We start from the raw sequence: 16,749 nt of genomic DNA, 5'->3' as shown, positions 1-16,749 counted from the left end.
TTTTACACATATTTCTGATGTGTTGACAAGATCTGTGTGAATTTCTTCTCACAAGTAATGCACTTGTTTGCACAACACAGGCGTAACACCTTGTTATCTATCTATCTACCAACTTCTGTAGGGTTTTACTTTATGTTAACAGAAATAAAATTGCTGCCTACGAGAGAATACTTTAAGTAACTATAAATAATATGGAGGTTTGTGAAGGTCACCGCTGAGGCTGACCCACCTGTGAGTGTGTCTTGCTGATGTGGTACTTCACACCGCTCTCCGAGCTAAAGTCCTTCTGACAGATCAGACACGTGTACTTTCCCAGTTCTCCACCACCCTGCAACACACACACGCGCACACACAAACACACACACACAGTATACGTGTTATTTAGCTCAGAACGTCTACATCACTACATGCGTTTGTGAATCTGCAGCCATTATATAACATTTTTCTTGTACATTTTAGTTTGTATTGCTTTTTATATGGAAGCCCATTCCTGCCAGCAAAAAAAAAAAAAAAGGTAACTAAAAAAAAAAGAAATCCATCCAAAAAAAAATACGATTTCAATTTCTTTTGCTGAATTTTTTTTCTCTTTTGCTGAATATATATATAGATAAAAAGTAACAAATATATATATATATATATGTATATATATGTATATATATATTTTTGTTACTTTTTTTCGGCAGCAAAAAATAAATAAAAATAATAAATGCACCAACACTTTTGGTGCATCCAACCATAACACTGACCAGATGTTTCCAGTTGCTATAGAAAGTCGAACTTATGAGATACGTTAACACAACAGTCATAAAAGCAGCTCTTCATAGGCTACCCTACATTTGACATATAAATGGATTGTGAGTACATTGAAGACTTCTTTAAACGTGGCTTTACAACACATGAAATACTTCGATTGCTTGATGTTTCACATGGATTGTACTGAGCAAACGCACCCTTGAATAGAATTTTAGTATTTAGTATTTAGAGTATAAAGAATAAAACCAATGTGGCTGAGGGGGCGACCTTCAATAAACAGCAACTGGAAACATCTGTTTGTTTGTTTTTTGCTAGCAGAAGAAGAGTAAAAAGAAATAAATAAAAATAATCAGGATTTTTTTTTTTGACAGCCCCCAAAAAAATTGAAATCTTATTTTTTGGGGTGTTTTCTTTTATTTTTTGGTAGATTTTTTCTTTTTTCTTTGGTTAACTTTTTTTTTTTTTTTTTTCTGGTGGGAACAGGCTTCTATACTTTCATGTGTTGGTGCAATAATAACAACATTTTCAGCTATTTCAAATATATAGTTTGTAATTTTCCCGAATCAGGTGAGAGAAGTCTGTAACGTCCTTTATGGCTCTTCTAAATAACTAATATTTATATAAGTATAAATGTGGGTTAAAGTTCTGTGTGTATGTGTGTGTTATTATTTCTACTACAGTAGACACAGAGACAGATGTAACCCGGTTGGTGGCTTTTATACCTGGCTGCAGTTGGCAAGGTGGGCTTTTAGTCCCGATACACTGGAATACACAGCTTCACAGTTCTGAGACAAAACAAACAGAAATAACATGGAGAGAACAAACTCACTCAATCCATATTCCTGTGAGATCAACAGCCGGAATATTATGAACCTGGTGCTCAATATCAAGACAAATCTCTGAAGCTGTATTTAGTTTATTTCAAATACGAAAAGTAATTTTCTCTTCGTGGAGACGCGTTAAAACAGCCGGTGTTCTTACTTCGTTGATGCAGCAGATGAAGCCCTTCTCCTTCACTTGGTTCTTCCAGGTCTCTAGAAGCTCTTGGCTGAAGTTGGGGAGGCCGGGACGGGTGTAGTTTAACTACACAAAAGAAAAAGATATATATATATATATATAGATCAGTATTCCTGGTAGTCTTGTAATGTCAAAGTATGGATATAAATTAAAAAGGGCCGACACATTTACATCCGTTTTTTTTTTGTGGAACATTCTCATGGAAATGTTGGCTTTGATGCATAGCAATGTATAACCCAGGAGGCATCCTCCCATTCTGCCGATGCTTCATGTCTTAAAACTGCATTCTCTCTAATGTCCACCAGGGGGCGACTCCTCTGGTTGTATAGAAGTCTATGAGAAAATGACTCTACTTCTCTCTTGATTTATTACCTCAGTAAACATTGTAAACATGAGTTTATGGTCTCAATCTCTAGCTTCAAGTCTTCTTCAATACAGCATGATGTTCATTTAGTAAATGATGGTCCATTTAGAGTCAAACAGACCATAAAGCAGGGGATGCTTTAGGGCGGGGCTACACAGTGATTGACAGGTCGCTGCCGCTACCAGATACCTCTACATATATATTCATGTTTACTCCTCTTGGTTTGTTTGTAAAAAGTCTGAACAGGAACTAAAATGACACACGTATCATTTTTCCACCTTTGTTTCGTACCAAATGAACCCAACAGGTGTGAAAGCAGGTGACTAGTGTTACCAGAGGACCTCATGTGGTTTAGAATTGACCCCCCGGGGAGCTTAATAAAAGGCAAAAAGCCCAGAAAAAGAATCATTAAAAAAAAGAAATGACCCCCCATGTCTGTATTTTACTCTAATTTACTGACATTATCCCGTAACATTCGCTTATAATGAAACTATTATCCTATATGATATTTATATTTATCATTATGAATACTATTATAATATATAGGCCTATTATTGTTTTTTAAATACCCACAAAGAGCTCTTGCTCTGGTACGAATGTGTCTCCATGTTGTGTAGCAACAATTAGCAGCAATTTGCACCCAAAATGGTGCCAAAAACATAAAAAACTTAATTTACACTTGCCAACGCAGCGCTAAGATGCTGATTCACACAGGACGTATGTATGGCAGGTAATTAAAAACGCTGTGGAACTTTTTCCTTTTACTATAATTTACAGCCATTACGGCAGATTTGCACACGACCTCTGCAGTATTTACAGACTACCAGAGGATCAGGTTCATGTCGACTATGATCACGTCTGCACGTGATGTGGACTACGTGTGCGTGATGGATCCGCCCTCCGTCCTCACCCTCTTGCTGTCCGGCACCAGGTCGTCCTTGATGCGGCGCTTGGTGCCCCAGTCTTTGGCCAGCTCGTCCTCGGCGATCTCCTGCAGGTGGAACACCGCCACCTGAGCCGACCGGCGCCTCACTCTGCCGCTCGGCGTCCGTTCAAAGTCGTCCCCCTGGCTGGCAGTCTGCGGCGCTCTGTCTCTGACCCGCTCCCTCTCCTTGTCCTTGTCCCCCCCCGGCTTCTCTTTCCTTGTCCCTCGGCTGGCCGGGCGGGGCTCTCTCCTGCCAGTCCTTCTTCTCCGGCTGGCTCTGCTCCTTCTTCCCTAATGATGGAGACTCCACAGACACCACCTGGGGGAGCAGTAGCACACCTCTTTGAGTGGGAAGTGTTTGTAAACTAGTTGTTACAAGAGATGCACCGATACCAACACTGATATCGGTCCGATACCGACTCAAATAGCTGGATTGGATACCACTATTCTAATAAATAACAAGTCAGTACATTTATTTCTTGTGTGCGAAGTACGAGGGACACTCCCTGAGAGCCTCAATTGCAAATTTGGCTAGAAGACAATTTAATTGTTCCTAAAATGTCTTTTAAAAGCGTAATAATGTCCATAAAAAACATTTATTCACAAATATGAATAGTGAGTACGAGAGACGATTTTCAACCATAAACCACAGCCAGCCAGAGCCGCAACCAGGTCGCACGAAGCGAGCTGGTCTTCAGCTCTGTTTGTGGACCTAAGCGGACCCCCTTTGGACAAAGTTGATCCTCTTCTAAGAGCCGAGGTCCGTGTGTGTGTCGGTTAAAGAGAGAGGCGAGTGTGTGCGCGTGTGAGTGGCCTAACGGTGTGTTAAAGTGTGTAAAGCCTAGTTGTCTTGGCTTGCATCCATAAAATCTTGCATATTGTGTATCGAGTCTGTGTAGGACTTCAGCCCTCCGGGCTTCGTTTTCAGTTTCAGTCCCGGAACAGAAAAAGTCTGCTCGGTGCATCCCTATTTATAAAAATGCTTCATCAGTGGGGAACTGAAAAAAGGCCCGTCTCCTACAACAAAGACAGTCTCCCAGGACGATCTTACCCTCTCTTTGCCAGTGTTGTTGTTGGTGTCGGTGATAATGTCCCTGTTGTTGGTGGCCGTCACGGCGGCGGCGGCGTTGACGATGGCCGGAGAGTGTTCGGTACGCACGTGGTAATCCCTGCCAGCCTTGGAGTGGTAGGTTTTCCCACAGTGCTGGCACAGAAACACAGGCTTCTCATCGTCAGAGAACTCTCTCCCACAACGTTTCTGGTGGTACTGGTAGCCCATCAGGCTGGAAAAGTGGGCCGAACAGCCCTGCATGTGTGTGTGTGTGTGTGTGTGTGTGCACACATAATGTTGGTGTGATCGAGTGAGGCCAGTGACAGAAATGAGACAGAATGAAAAAGACACGTTAAGCAGGAAACTGGGTTAGTGTGACGGCATGTAGGTGTAACGGGACAATATTACAGGAAAAATCAAGAGGAAACTGCTCATTCATCAGCGTGAGGACACGTCACAGGAGAGAGGCTATTTCTGCTTCCTCTCTGTCTTTTTGCACTCTAGTGTGAGTAAAGTGTTGATGAGGTTTTGGGCAACAAGTCAAGAACGAGGCAGGAGGGGGAGGGGGGGGGGGGGGGGGGGGGGGGGGGGGGGGGGAGAGGGAGAGAGGGAGAGAGGGAGAGAGAGAGAGAGAGAGAGAGAGAGAGAGAGAGAGAGAGAGAGAGAGAGAGTCCAAACAGACAGATGGGGAGAGTAACAGTGCCCCCCCCCTCCCGAAACTCGGTTCTAAACAAGAACTGCTTCTAAAAGTCATACGTTAGTGATGTCATACGTTAGTGATGTCATACAGAGTTTGATCAGAAGAACAGGATCATCACTGACCTGATCATTGTTTAGCTGAGATTGTATTTTAAAGATTTTGGGACTTCTCTTCTTAGTTACTTGTCTTTTTTTCTCACAAAATAACCACAAAGAACCAATAAAAGCATCGATAATAGCTCTAGTATCAATACAAATTAAAACAATACCCGAGAGGAGAGAGTGACGCGTGAAAATAAAGACAGAACAGTTGGACGAAGGAAGCAAAGAATGGGAGAAGGAGAAAAGGACACAAGGAGACAAACAGAGTGTGTACCTCGCTAGGACACTTGATTCGTCCCATCTGTTTGAGAACTCGTCGCAGCCGTTCTCTCTCCTCGTGCTTGTCGCCCGTCTGGCCTTCGCTTCCCGAGGGCTGAGGAGACAAACACAACGTCGCATTAGAGCATCCCACCACAACACCAACCCCCCCCCCTCCCTCCTCTCTCGCCCTTGTTTTAAAGAAAACAACAAAAACAATGGTGACGAAAATGTGTTTTCCAATCTCGGCAAACGCACAGCGCCAGGATCATTAAACGTTTTCATGGCGAGGCCGTTACCGACGGCATGTTTACGACAACTGTCAAACTCGTGTTTTCACTCGAGTGCTGGCTGGTGCAGACAAAAGCCCCGCAGCCAAGACCAGAACAACAGATGGCGGCGCTGCCAGGAGAGAGTCTCACCGAGGAGTCCCAGCGGAGCAAAACCTCATGTGTGTTCTCCTCCCGTGTTCAACGCTCGGAGAAACAATTGAGATGACTTGAGAACACGAGCGTAGCTCTCCGGGAAGGTGAGAAAGGAGATGAGTTATGCCGCCAAACGTGCGTCGCTTAAAATCACGCTCGGCCACTGATTTACACAGAGAGGGAGGGAGCAGAGAGCGTGAAACTGCATCGGCATGTATTCTTATTGCCGCCATCAGAGCGACAAAAAAGAAAAAGAGAAAAGACGAGAGGAAGAGGAGGCGGTGTCGCAGCAGCGATGACAACACCAAGGTCAAAGTCGGTGGGTGACCCCCGTCCCTCTGTTAGCCCGAGGCACCGGGGGGGGGGGACGTCACCGCACTGACAACATACCAGATCCACATCAAACAGCAACGTCACAGCGCCATCTGCTTATCTAACAATACATACAATGTCCTCAGTATATAAGATAAACCACAATAAAAAGCAGGATTTATTCTGTTAACTAGAGGCATCAGAGGTATGAGTGCGTCTTAATATTCTGTAACTCTGATTCCTTCTCATTCTGTGATTTTTGAATTTACTCTCCCGTTGAAAGTTTATTTTTTTAGATAGAAAAACGAGAAAAGAAAAAGAAAAAGCAGCGTGACACGAGTCAAACCTGCACGTGATGAAAGAGTTCTTTAATCAGCAGCTACTCGAGTCTGGAGCACAATCACAGCTCGGCACAGCTTGTCACAAAAGTTTTAATTATCCAATCTGAAAATAATGTTGCGGGACAGGTTTGCAGAGGAAGAGAAACCTCTGAGCATAACACACACACACACACACACACACACACACACACACACACACACACACATCGTGCTGTATGAATGCACAGAAACATGCATGTTCATATATATATATCTCACATACTATTGGAACGTGAGCTCACACAAGACCACAAAGGCTACAAGGTTTGCCGCATGGGCATTCGTTCATTAATCTTTCACGATACTTTTTTGAACCGGGCAGCGCTGAATTATTTAGCAAACTTTCATAGCCGCGCCGCCGCTCTAATGCAGGAGTGTCACGATACTTTCCTAATGAATCTCTCTGCTGTCACGAGTGAAGACAGCTGCAGAGAAGAAATGTGAGCGCTTCAAGGACGGGAACACCATCGGCAGTTCAAACGCATGATCGTCTACAGACATTCGATTTATTTTCAAGACAGTGAATATGCAACACATAAAATGTGATGTAGCTCACGGGGGAAGACGCGGGTTATTTCGACTGTGGATGCATACCTATGAGGGGAGATGTGTACATGCAGGACACCTCTCACCAAACAGGGAAAGCTGACACGAGCAAAGTATAAGTCTGACCGCCTCCTGAATGGGTGTTGTGCTTTGGTGTCTATTAATAACTAACTACCCTGTTCAGTGGGTCAGTGTGACAGCGGGTGAAACATTAGATCCCCAAACGCATCCTCATCCGGACTACTGAGTGATGGTTTAAGGGGCAAAGACCAGTTTTAAACAAAGTCAGAGAGCAGAGTTGGGTCAGCCGGTTCCGGGTTTTGCCGGTTCGTCCTGGCGTACAAGCTTCATTTTGTGCAAAACTGACTGACTGGGAATATGTCCCTCATGGCACGTCATTTAAAATGTAGCCCACATCAGCAACTGTGTTTAGACGGCGTTAACTTTTACTGCATTAGTAATTTACTGGCAACCGAGATGAAAAGAGATCAAGTTTCAGGAGAGTGAGGAGAGGGGGAAGATGTGCCCGGTGCACCGACTGTGTTTGTTTACTAGGAACACACGAGTTGTTTTGGGGTGACGCGACTCCTCCGGTTGCAAAAAGAAGACTGGTTGAATAGAAGTCTATGAGAAAATGACTCTACTTCTCTCTTGATTTATTACCTCAGTAAACTTTGTAAACATGAGTTTATGGTCTCAATCTCTAGTTTCAAGTCTTCTTCAATACAGCATGATGTTCATTTAGTAAATGATGGTCCATTTAGAGTCAAACAGACCATAAAGCAGGGGATGCTTTAGGGGCGGGGCTACACAGTGATTGACAGGTCGCTACCAGAGACGTATACGTCGTCTCTACGTCACTCCTCCTCATATCAAATATGGTCACTTCCGTTCGTCGGTTACCAAAAAGCCAAGATAGCGACGGCAAAAATCACCAAACTCGAGGCAGTTCACAAACCAAATGGTGACGTCACGATGACTACGTCCACTTCTTACATACAGTCTACGCTACAGAGCCTCCGTGTTGTTGTACGTACTGAATATGACGTCGCTCTTTCGCCTCGTAATATTCGCGTTTCTGCTTCAACATACACATGGAAAAAAACCAAATAAATCGGGACAAATTGTGGTGGCGCTGCATTAGTGGCATGACCGTGGACTGACTTAATGTACCGGAGTCGCCACACTCGTCGTTCGTGGTCTCGCACGTGAGCGCTCCTCTGAGGATGTACCTTGGTGCTGTGCTCAGCCATGGTGTGGTAGTTGAGGCCGGCCTTGGACCTGAACTGTTTGTGGCACTGCTGGCACTTCAGGGCATCCTGGAGCTGCAAGGGGTTAAAGGCCAAAGAGAAGATCAAATAACATTTCTATTAACAAGTAACCTAACTATCGCTGGCGGTGCTCTTTATTGGCTCCATCAATAAAGCACTCTACTGCTTGAAACCCAATAGAGTTTGTTATTAGTGCGCAATTCTGGAGGAAACAAAAAGGACAAAGGCCACGTCGAGCAACTTTTGGGAAGCAGAAAAGCCAATTCAACACCAATTTAACACTTTTTTGTAGATGACCCTCCTCGCCTCAGTATTGATTTGGAGACAGAGGTGTTTCGACGGTGACTGACCCCGGTGGTAATGCGGTGATTCTGCCGTTGCTTTACGGCAGACTGTCACTTTAATAGAGTCACACGGGTCTCTGGGCCAAGCAGCCATTAAAGCAGCTGTAGGAACACGTCTGTCCGAAGGGGCCCGGAGGCTGCCGCACCGCTCCGGCTGGTTTGTCCTCGAGAACGCTCAATATAACGGTCACCGCGACCTCGCTTATTACTGCTATTCACCACAATAGAGTGCAATGCAAACAAAACCGCGGGAGAGCACAGTGTCCTTTCCCTTGATCCATTTCCACTGATATTAGCTTTCATATCGGCACAGATGAGTGAATGATATTACACGAGAACGCTGCACTGCCTGATGTTATTTCTACAGCCGTCCAATCGATATCATTACTGTAAAGGCTCCCTGGACTCTGCACAGTGGAGTCCTCGGGGAGAGGTGTCCAATAACGTTGCAGTGAAAGTTACAATCCAACGTGGCAATTACAGCTCTGGGTCCAGAGAGCTTTATTTCATACTCAGAAAGAAAAGCATTGTGGTTCACAAAAACATGACAAGATGTAAACTGTACTTTAAAATAGGTTTTTACTGACGATCGTTATCCTCCAATGTTCAGTAAAACATGTGTTTCTAGTCTCTGATAATGTTACATTACCTCTAATAATACATCATTAAAACTATTAATGACAAGATTTGTTTTAATTAATCTTTGCCAAATGCCCATTTTTAGTGTTTGGAGTTGAACACACCATAATGTAACTAAATGGAACCTCCGTACATTAGCTGTTAGCTTCTTTATTAGCAGTACTGTGCTCGGGAGAGACTCACTGCGATTAATCTGAACAGTATTCGTGGTAATGAATTATAATATAAAGTGCCTACGTATCTGATTAGGTTAGTTTTGTTGCTATGCTGTTAGCTCATTTAGCCAACTGGCTGCTAACAGCTAAAGGCTAACTTTAACTAGCTTACCTAGTTTTTTTACAATGTAACATTATCAGGGATCCCCAAGTACAAAGTATCAACTAGTCTGATCGGAAAACTATTTTCCCAACGAGCTCTATCAGAAGTTCCAGCCTGATGGACTTCTGCGTCGCCCACTGACCTTCTGGCAGATCTCCATGTGTTTCTTGAGGCCGTGGATTGTTTTCCTGGTGACGATGGAGCAGGTGGGACACACCACCTCGCCTCGCTCGTGGATCGCTCGCTGCCATTGGGTGTCGGCACCTTAGAAAACATGTGGAAACAAAGTGTTACTCCGTCAGATGGTAACGTGCCTCTGAGGGGGATAACATTTCCATTTGTGTACTTCGTGTTCATGTTTACCTCACAGGTTCATTCAATCCTTGTGTTCACAAGTGATAATGTGTTGGGATGTAAAATAATCAATAATGAAGCCTAAAAAGAGGTTCTTGATAGTCTGGCTTATTTGTATATATATATATATATACATTTACTTATCAAACATATTTATAATTTCACAATATAATGTTATTATTTTGTGAAATTATAAATATTATTATTTTTACCAGGACATCCAGCAGGTATCACATGTTGAATTATACTAAACATCACTTTGGTTCATCAAACCGCGATACTGTTGGTTGCAGACCAAACTTTTTTAAAACAGTCAAGTATTAAAACAGTCAGCTGCGGAAAGTTGGGGCTTGTTAAGTTATTCTTTAGACAAATATCATAATAGTTCGGTAACAATTAGTCAATTAATCCATTAGCTGATTAGCAGAATATAGATTTAACAACAATTTTGATGATAAAATGTATAATATAAGTGTTATGCCAAATAGTCATTGGTCCTATTTATTAAATGTGAGGTTTTGTTGCTGTTTCATTAAATAATAATACATTTTAATTTGAAGAATTTGAAGAACAATAATTTGAAGACATCACATTGGGCTCTAAGAAATGATGGGACATTTTTTTACTATTTTCTGACATTTTTTATACTAAATGATTGATTGACAAAATAACTGAAACATTGTTAAATAATGAAAATAATCATGGTTCAGATCTATCTCACTATTTAGTGAGCTTTATCATACATCCTATTTAGGCATAAGAAAAGGAAGGCAACATGACATCCTTCATGATTGATGGATTTGAGTTAAAAACTGGGTTTTGTAGAGAAATTACCAGATATTCGTACCGGTATTACTTTTTAATGATACCAAGATCTAAAGCTCTGCATTTATATTTGTGAATTGATTTATTTAAAAAAGGAAAAAGATCTAGGTGTTCACCAGAGCTGGTTGCAGCTGGATCTTTCTTGGAGGACTGACTTGAAGTCGGTCTTCTCTGGGGCTCCTCACTGAACCCACTCCCTTCTGATCTCTTCACACGGCCCGCCTTCAGCTTCTCCTCCACCTTAGTCATACCTGCAACACATAGACACACGAGCGTGGTAGTAATTAATGCTCCCATTCAACGTATTTAAGGTAAAGTGAGCGATACAAGCAGAGACGGACAGATGGAGGACAGGGCTGAACAATAGAAAGTCAATACTGGATATGAAAAAAAGAGGTAGTAACTGAGAAGAGGAAGTTGTTTTGCGATATACTGAATCACTGACAGATGCACTGAGAGAGAGCAATCTGTGGTTGGATTGTTTGATACGTGGTGATAAGTAGTTTACAGCGCCGCTATATGAGTCATGAGACATTTTCAGCATATGAATGAGACAGAAAGAGAAAGAGAGATGCTGGGAAAGCTGTGTGTACGTGATGTCTGCCCGGTGCGTTCAAAGACCAGCACCATTGATCGGCAGCAGTGGGGAGCCCATTACACGATGTTCTTCGGTTCTTTTGAACGCCTCAAACCTCTCCATAGGTAGGTGTGAAAGGCTCATTCTAAGCTAAGCAAAACAAAACAACTCGTACACCGATGAACACGTGGCTATGAATGGACTCGATTACAGTCTCCAACATCGGCCAAGCGTTTCAGAGATGGAGAGAAAACATTGCTAATAGTTTAGCTTAGCCTTCTGCTAACCACCTCAGCCGAGAGATGAAGAGATGGCCTGCTGTTGGGCTTATTTTTGGTAACCAGTGTAGCATGAAAACATGGCAGAATTACCAAGCAAACTAGCGGACAGCTAGCTACTTAGCTAGCTTGCTAATTCCACCATACTTTTGCGCTACACCGGTTACAGAAAATATCAAAAACTAAGTTTTCACTGGTGATAGCAATGTGCTTTGTGGACGAAGCATTAAGGTGTTTATTTTACTCATTTAGCTGCTGGCTAGTTAGCGCGCTACATTGCTCATTCCACCAATGCTTTCATGCTACACTGGTTACAGAAAATAAGCCCACCCATCTGGCTGGTGGCCAGTGGCAGTGCTGGGTCTAACGGTCCCTCTGCCTCACTACTCGCTGCTAGGAGGCTACTTCTCCGGGAGGAGAGCAGGCCGGGAGCTCTGGAGACTAGCTAGCTTAACTAGCCAGCTCTGGAGATGGACAAGCTAGCTAGCTAACTAGCCAGCGTCCCTGGCAAACAGAGCTCCCGTCTGCTCTCCTCCCGGCAAAGTAGTCTGCCAGCAGCGTAGGGGTCGGCTAATGCGGACCCGTTGGTTAATGTTAACTTTCTCAAGTAACACTAGAGAGTGAGTGATTGTACATATTAAGAGAAACTTGTCCTACAAAAAACAAGCAACAAAACAAAACTAGCCAGCTTTTTTTTATCATGTCATATATTCCATTTCTGCCAATAGATCCCCCTAAATCCTTCAGGCCAGGCATTTAATATCACGCCCACGGGAGATTACTTGATTACATCATATACCATCATTTACCTTTCAATCCAAATGTTCCGGATATAGAAGGCTGCTCTCCGGTGAACTTCTTCGGTGTTTTCTGCTTCCGTCCTGGCTCAAGAGACGGAACGGAACGGTCAAACACACACACAGGCGTATAACGAGAACACGTGGTCCATCGCCAAAAAAGACACGTTGTAATCTTACTGTGCCTCATTCGCTCCGGGTCTTCGTCGGGGAAAGAAGTGGGGAGGCTGTCCCCTTCGCTGTCGCTGCCCTCCCCGTCGGACGACCCGCTGTGGGACTGCTGTGACAGCTGGGACTGAGGCTGGACCGGCTGGGACTGGTGAATCTGCTGCGAAGGCTGGCTCTGGCTGTGCAGTTTCCTCTCGCTCTTCTGGTGGGCCAGCTCTCCGTTGTGGGAGGGCGTGGACACCTCGTGGGTCTTTTTCACTTTGAAGAACACGGGAGAGGGGGGACTGTTCTCCATGGGCCTGAAAGATTTGGGGCGGTCAGCATTACGACGTCACTATAGCATCAATTATGTGGGTGGGGAATTTGAGCTCTAAATCCCATGTCACCTTTTCTTGGTGTTGGACTTGACGGGGGCCTTTTGAAGCTTAGGCTGCTCGTCCTTGGGCTCCACGCCGGCCCTGTCCGTGTGGTTCCACAGCTTGTGCTTCTGCAGGCGCACCTTGGTGGCAAACACCGCCTCACAGTAGGGACAGCCATGACTCAGCTTCTCGGCTACGGTGGCCTGATACAAACATGGGACATGAGGAGAGGGGATTTAAAGTGAGCTCACTCCCTTACGCAACATAAAACCACAGTGGGAAGCTGTTACTGGAAGGCTCCTGAAACAGCCATGTATGGGCAATGACTACGTTTACCTGCACACTCATATTCCACTATTATTCCGAATATGACAACATTCTGAATTTGACGAGGCTCGTGTCAACATCATATTCCGAATGGGGCATTTTCTGGCTAAGACGTGAGGTATGCCGATATCATTCAGGTTTTAGGAGCATTTTTTTGGACATGTACACAGCTCATTCAGAATATGAGTCTCAATAGAGGTTCTTATGGCACTTTGCCACACGCGCCCTCTCTCTCCTGTTTACGAGCAACTCCTGTGTGTTGTACACAAACCAACTAGCCAGTAGCTGGTAAAGCTGAAGAAAGAAAAGCCCACATTTCTGGTCAGAAGGAGAAACATTCTGAAGCAAAATGGCACAAGCGGCTCCTGTCGTTCCACTTTTCGATATTTTGACGTGATGCGCGACATGTTGGGACATCGACCCGTCAAACACACCGGAGAATGGAGCCGTTTTACGTCAATCTGAATAACTGCGTGTAAACGGGATTATTAGTGGAATATTATTTTTCATTAACCTTGTAAAACGGCTTATTTTGGAATGAGGGCAAAATATTTGGTGCATGTAAACGTAGTCAATGATCCCTAAATATATTAAGGTGTGCGTATTTTCAATTATCTGGAAGTTTTAAACCCTGATTTAAACTAACCTTACGGGTAATTTGTCTTCAACATCTTTTTTTACTGTGATCAAGACTACTCTGAAGCACAAGGTGGAAACAGCCGCATAACAGGAAAGAACAGAGGTTAGTGACTCACCCCCTGGCAGCGTTGATAGTGGTACTTGACGCCATAGATGCTGGGAAACTCTAACCAGCAGCCCGAACACGGACACTTAACCCTGGAGCGGCGCTTAAACTCTTCCTTCCATTGTACTATCATATGGGCCTGCTCAAGGGGTGAGGAGGAGAGAGTTCAATGCATGCACGGATTATCGCTAGAACTGTACTGTATATGTCGTGCATATTCATGGGGAGCTGCCTACTCTGCAGGAAAAAAATAAATAAATGAAGCCCACTTCAAAACACCCACTCAGTTCAAAGAGAGATACTCACAGGGATGCTTCTCAGTTCCTGCACTTCTGCTTTAGGGCGACCTTTCCTCTTCCCCTCTGCTGGCTCATCACACATCGGACCTGGTATAATAAGAGCGAGAGAGAAAAACATTTCTGAGTTAGTACCGCAAGGGCTTCACATTCATTGCAGATAAATATGAATTTATTCTAACTTTGTATGAGCACTTTCGGGAGCGACACAAACCAGAATCAGCTTTATTGGCCCTGTATGCGTACGCATACAAGGAATTTGACTCTGTTTTTTATGTTGCTCTCAACGTACATACACAGAATATACAAATAAATGAAAAAAATAAAAACAAGGACATCAAAGTAGAAGCAAATACCCCAACTTCAGCAAAATACCTTTTCCTCAAAACCCCTGAATCCACTCGCATATTCAAGCTAAATACGGACATGAACACGTACGATGAAAACAGACGTATACGGCTGTGGTGATGGGTTTGAATATTGAGAAGATGTGAGGTGTGATTGTGGCATAAACAGAAGAAGATAAAGTAGAGAGGGCAGTGTGGTTGAAGGCCTTCTGTTGAGCCTAATGGATCCGCTATAAATCGCTAGTGGCTTGTGTGAACCTCTGACACAGCACTCAGCAGACCCACTGCCTCAGCTCTCTCTCTCTCTCCCTCTCTCTCTCTCTCTCTCTCCCTCTCTCCTCTCCTCATGTCTCTTTGCCTTCCCTTTTCCCTCCAAACACCCTTCCCGATCTTTCTCCATGCGAACTTCACAGGCCATGCTCATTACTGCTCTCTTCTCAGCTACAATTAGACCTCTGCGCTACTATCCACCCTGCGCTCTATTTCCTCTGTACAGAGCTGCTTGAGAGAGAGAGAGAGAGAGAGAGAGAGAGATGGAGGGAGCTGAGGACGAGTGTATGCATGTGTAGGAAGAGGAGGAAGAGGAGGGAGGGGCGGGAGAGAGGATGCTGAGGGAGAGAGGAGAGAATTGCAGAGGCAGAGGACTTTGTCATCTGACCAAGCAGAATTGTGAATGGCGGTGCTGCAGGTTGGAGCTGAGGCTTTTCACACTGCTCCTTTAGAGTGATGTATCTTTACATGCGCCCCCTCGACTCCCCGGCATTGATCCGGCAAAGACCGGATAGCTGCAGCAGAGACGTGGCAGGCAGGAGACGGCGGCGCCGCTTCAGTCATATCAGATGTAGAAAATGTCAAAGGGAAACTCCTTGAAGTAGATGTGACAGTCGTTTGCTGTGAAGTGCGGCAGTGGATTACTGTGTGTTCCAATATCCATACTACCATACTATCTAGTATGCAAGGAAAATATTTAGCATGTCTCAATACATAGTGTGTCACATGCATGTACGCCACAAATACCAGGATGTCCTACTACATTTGGTTGTATTTTGCAGTAGGCAAGCCAGCATGCTTTTCTGGCTAATCTGACCCACAATCCTTTGCATAACAGATATATGAGCAAAAGAGTCAAAGCTCAAGTTGCAATGTTATGATTCGGCTGCAACCTCTGGTTCTGAAAAGTGAAGCCAATGCTTCATGTGTTAAAGCTGCATTCTCTCTAATGTCCACCAGGGGGCGACTCCTCTGGTTGTATAGAAGTCCATGAAAAAATGACTCTACTTCTCTCTTGATTTATTACCTCAGTAAACATTGTAAACATGAGTTTATGGTCTCAATCTCTAGTTTCAAGTCGTCTTCAATACAGCATGATGTTCATTTAGTAAATGATGGTCCATTTAGAGTCAAACAGACCATAAAGCAGGGGATGCTTTAGGGGCGGGGCTACACGGTGATTGACAGGTCTCTACCAGAGACGTATACGGCGTCTCTACGTCACTCCTTCACCGTCATTTTCTCATAGACTTCTATACATTCAGAGGAGTCGCCCCCTAATGGACATTAGAGAGAATGCAGGTTAAAGACAATTTTCAGAACTTGCCGCCTGGTCCCAGTTGAATGCATTACTGCATGCATCAGTGCGTATTTTGTAAGGGCAGCTTCAGTACGCACTAAAAGTGAAAAAGAAAAAGTATGCGCTTTTGGAACGCAGCTTGTGTCCGCCGACTGTTTTCTTCTCATTGACAAGCAGCGACAGGATGCACACAAGCTTGCTGCTGGTGGCGGATCAGAGCACTCAGTATAATCCTTGTCGGGATTTTTTTCATCAAATAAATGAACTGACTTCCTGCCATCGTCGCTCAGAAAAAGGATGGCCTTCAACCCCCAAAAAACCCATCTCTCTCTGTCAGTGACGTTAATGTGTATAAAAATGCAATCCAGGCCTAACCTGCCGTGAACTCCCCGTCTCGCTCTCCTCTGTTTTTTATTACACAGTATCAACTTTCCCCTTCTCCCCTCATTTGTCTTCTTTTTGTTTCTCACTGGAGACACAAACGCACGACCGACGGGGATTACACGTAATCTTTTACTTCAGCGTCACCATAATAAGGTGGAAGGGAAAATAAGGCCGGGCTGAAGAAGACTGAATGAGAAGTAGTAGCACAGTATTGCTGGAGCAACTAACAGCTCACGACACAAACACACACCGAAGCACACAAACAAGTACACAAAAACCATTACCAGTTTGTGTGATAATGTGTGTGCATAGATATGA

At 44.1% G+C, this 16,749-nt stretch overlaps 1 protein-coding gene across 1 annotated transcript in view; it reads right to left on the bottom strand.

The window, feature by feature from the left end:
- Window positions 1-16,749, bottom strand: part of LOC306704905 (zinc finger protein 512B-like) — a 32,200-nt gene that overhangs the window by 1,490 nt on the left and 13,961 nt on the right. The window contains 15 exon segments of the mRNA XM_079171507.1: window positions 230-328; window positions 1,476-1,538; window positions 1,735-1,836; window positions 3,045-3,272; window positions 3,274-3,378; window positions 4,111-4,365; window positions 5,186-5,284; window positions 8,065-8,157; window positions 9,547-9,668; window positions 10,700-10,834; window positions 12,248-12,319; window positions 12,416-12,702; window positions 12,790-12,965; window positions 13,845-13,973; window positions 14,141-14,220. Of these exon segments, the coding sequence (XP_079027633.1) occupies window positions 230-328; window positions 1,476-1,538; window positions 1,735-1,836; window positions 3,045-3,272; window positions 3,274-3,378; window positions 4,111-4,365; window positions 5,186-5,284; window positions 8,065-8,157; window positions 9,547-9,668; window positions 10,700-10,834; window positions 12,248-12,319; window positions 12,416-12,702; window positions 12,790-12,965; window positions 13,845-13,973; window positions 14,141-14,220 (2,045 nt within the window).

The sequence above is a fragment of the Pholis gunnellus genome (genome assembly GCF_910591455.1).
Source record: "Pholis gunnellus genome assembly, chromosome: 2".
In the NCBI taxonomy this organism is placed as follows: Eukaryota; Metazoa; Chordata; class Actinopteri; order Perciformes; family Pholidae; genus Pholis; species Pholis gunnellus.
The sequence above is the reverse complement of the archived record's forward strand: the minus strand, read 5'-3'. Positions and strand labels throughout refer to the sequence as shown.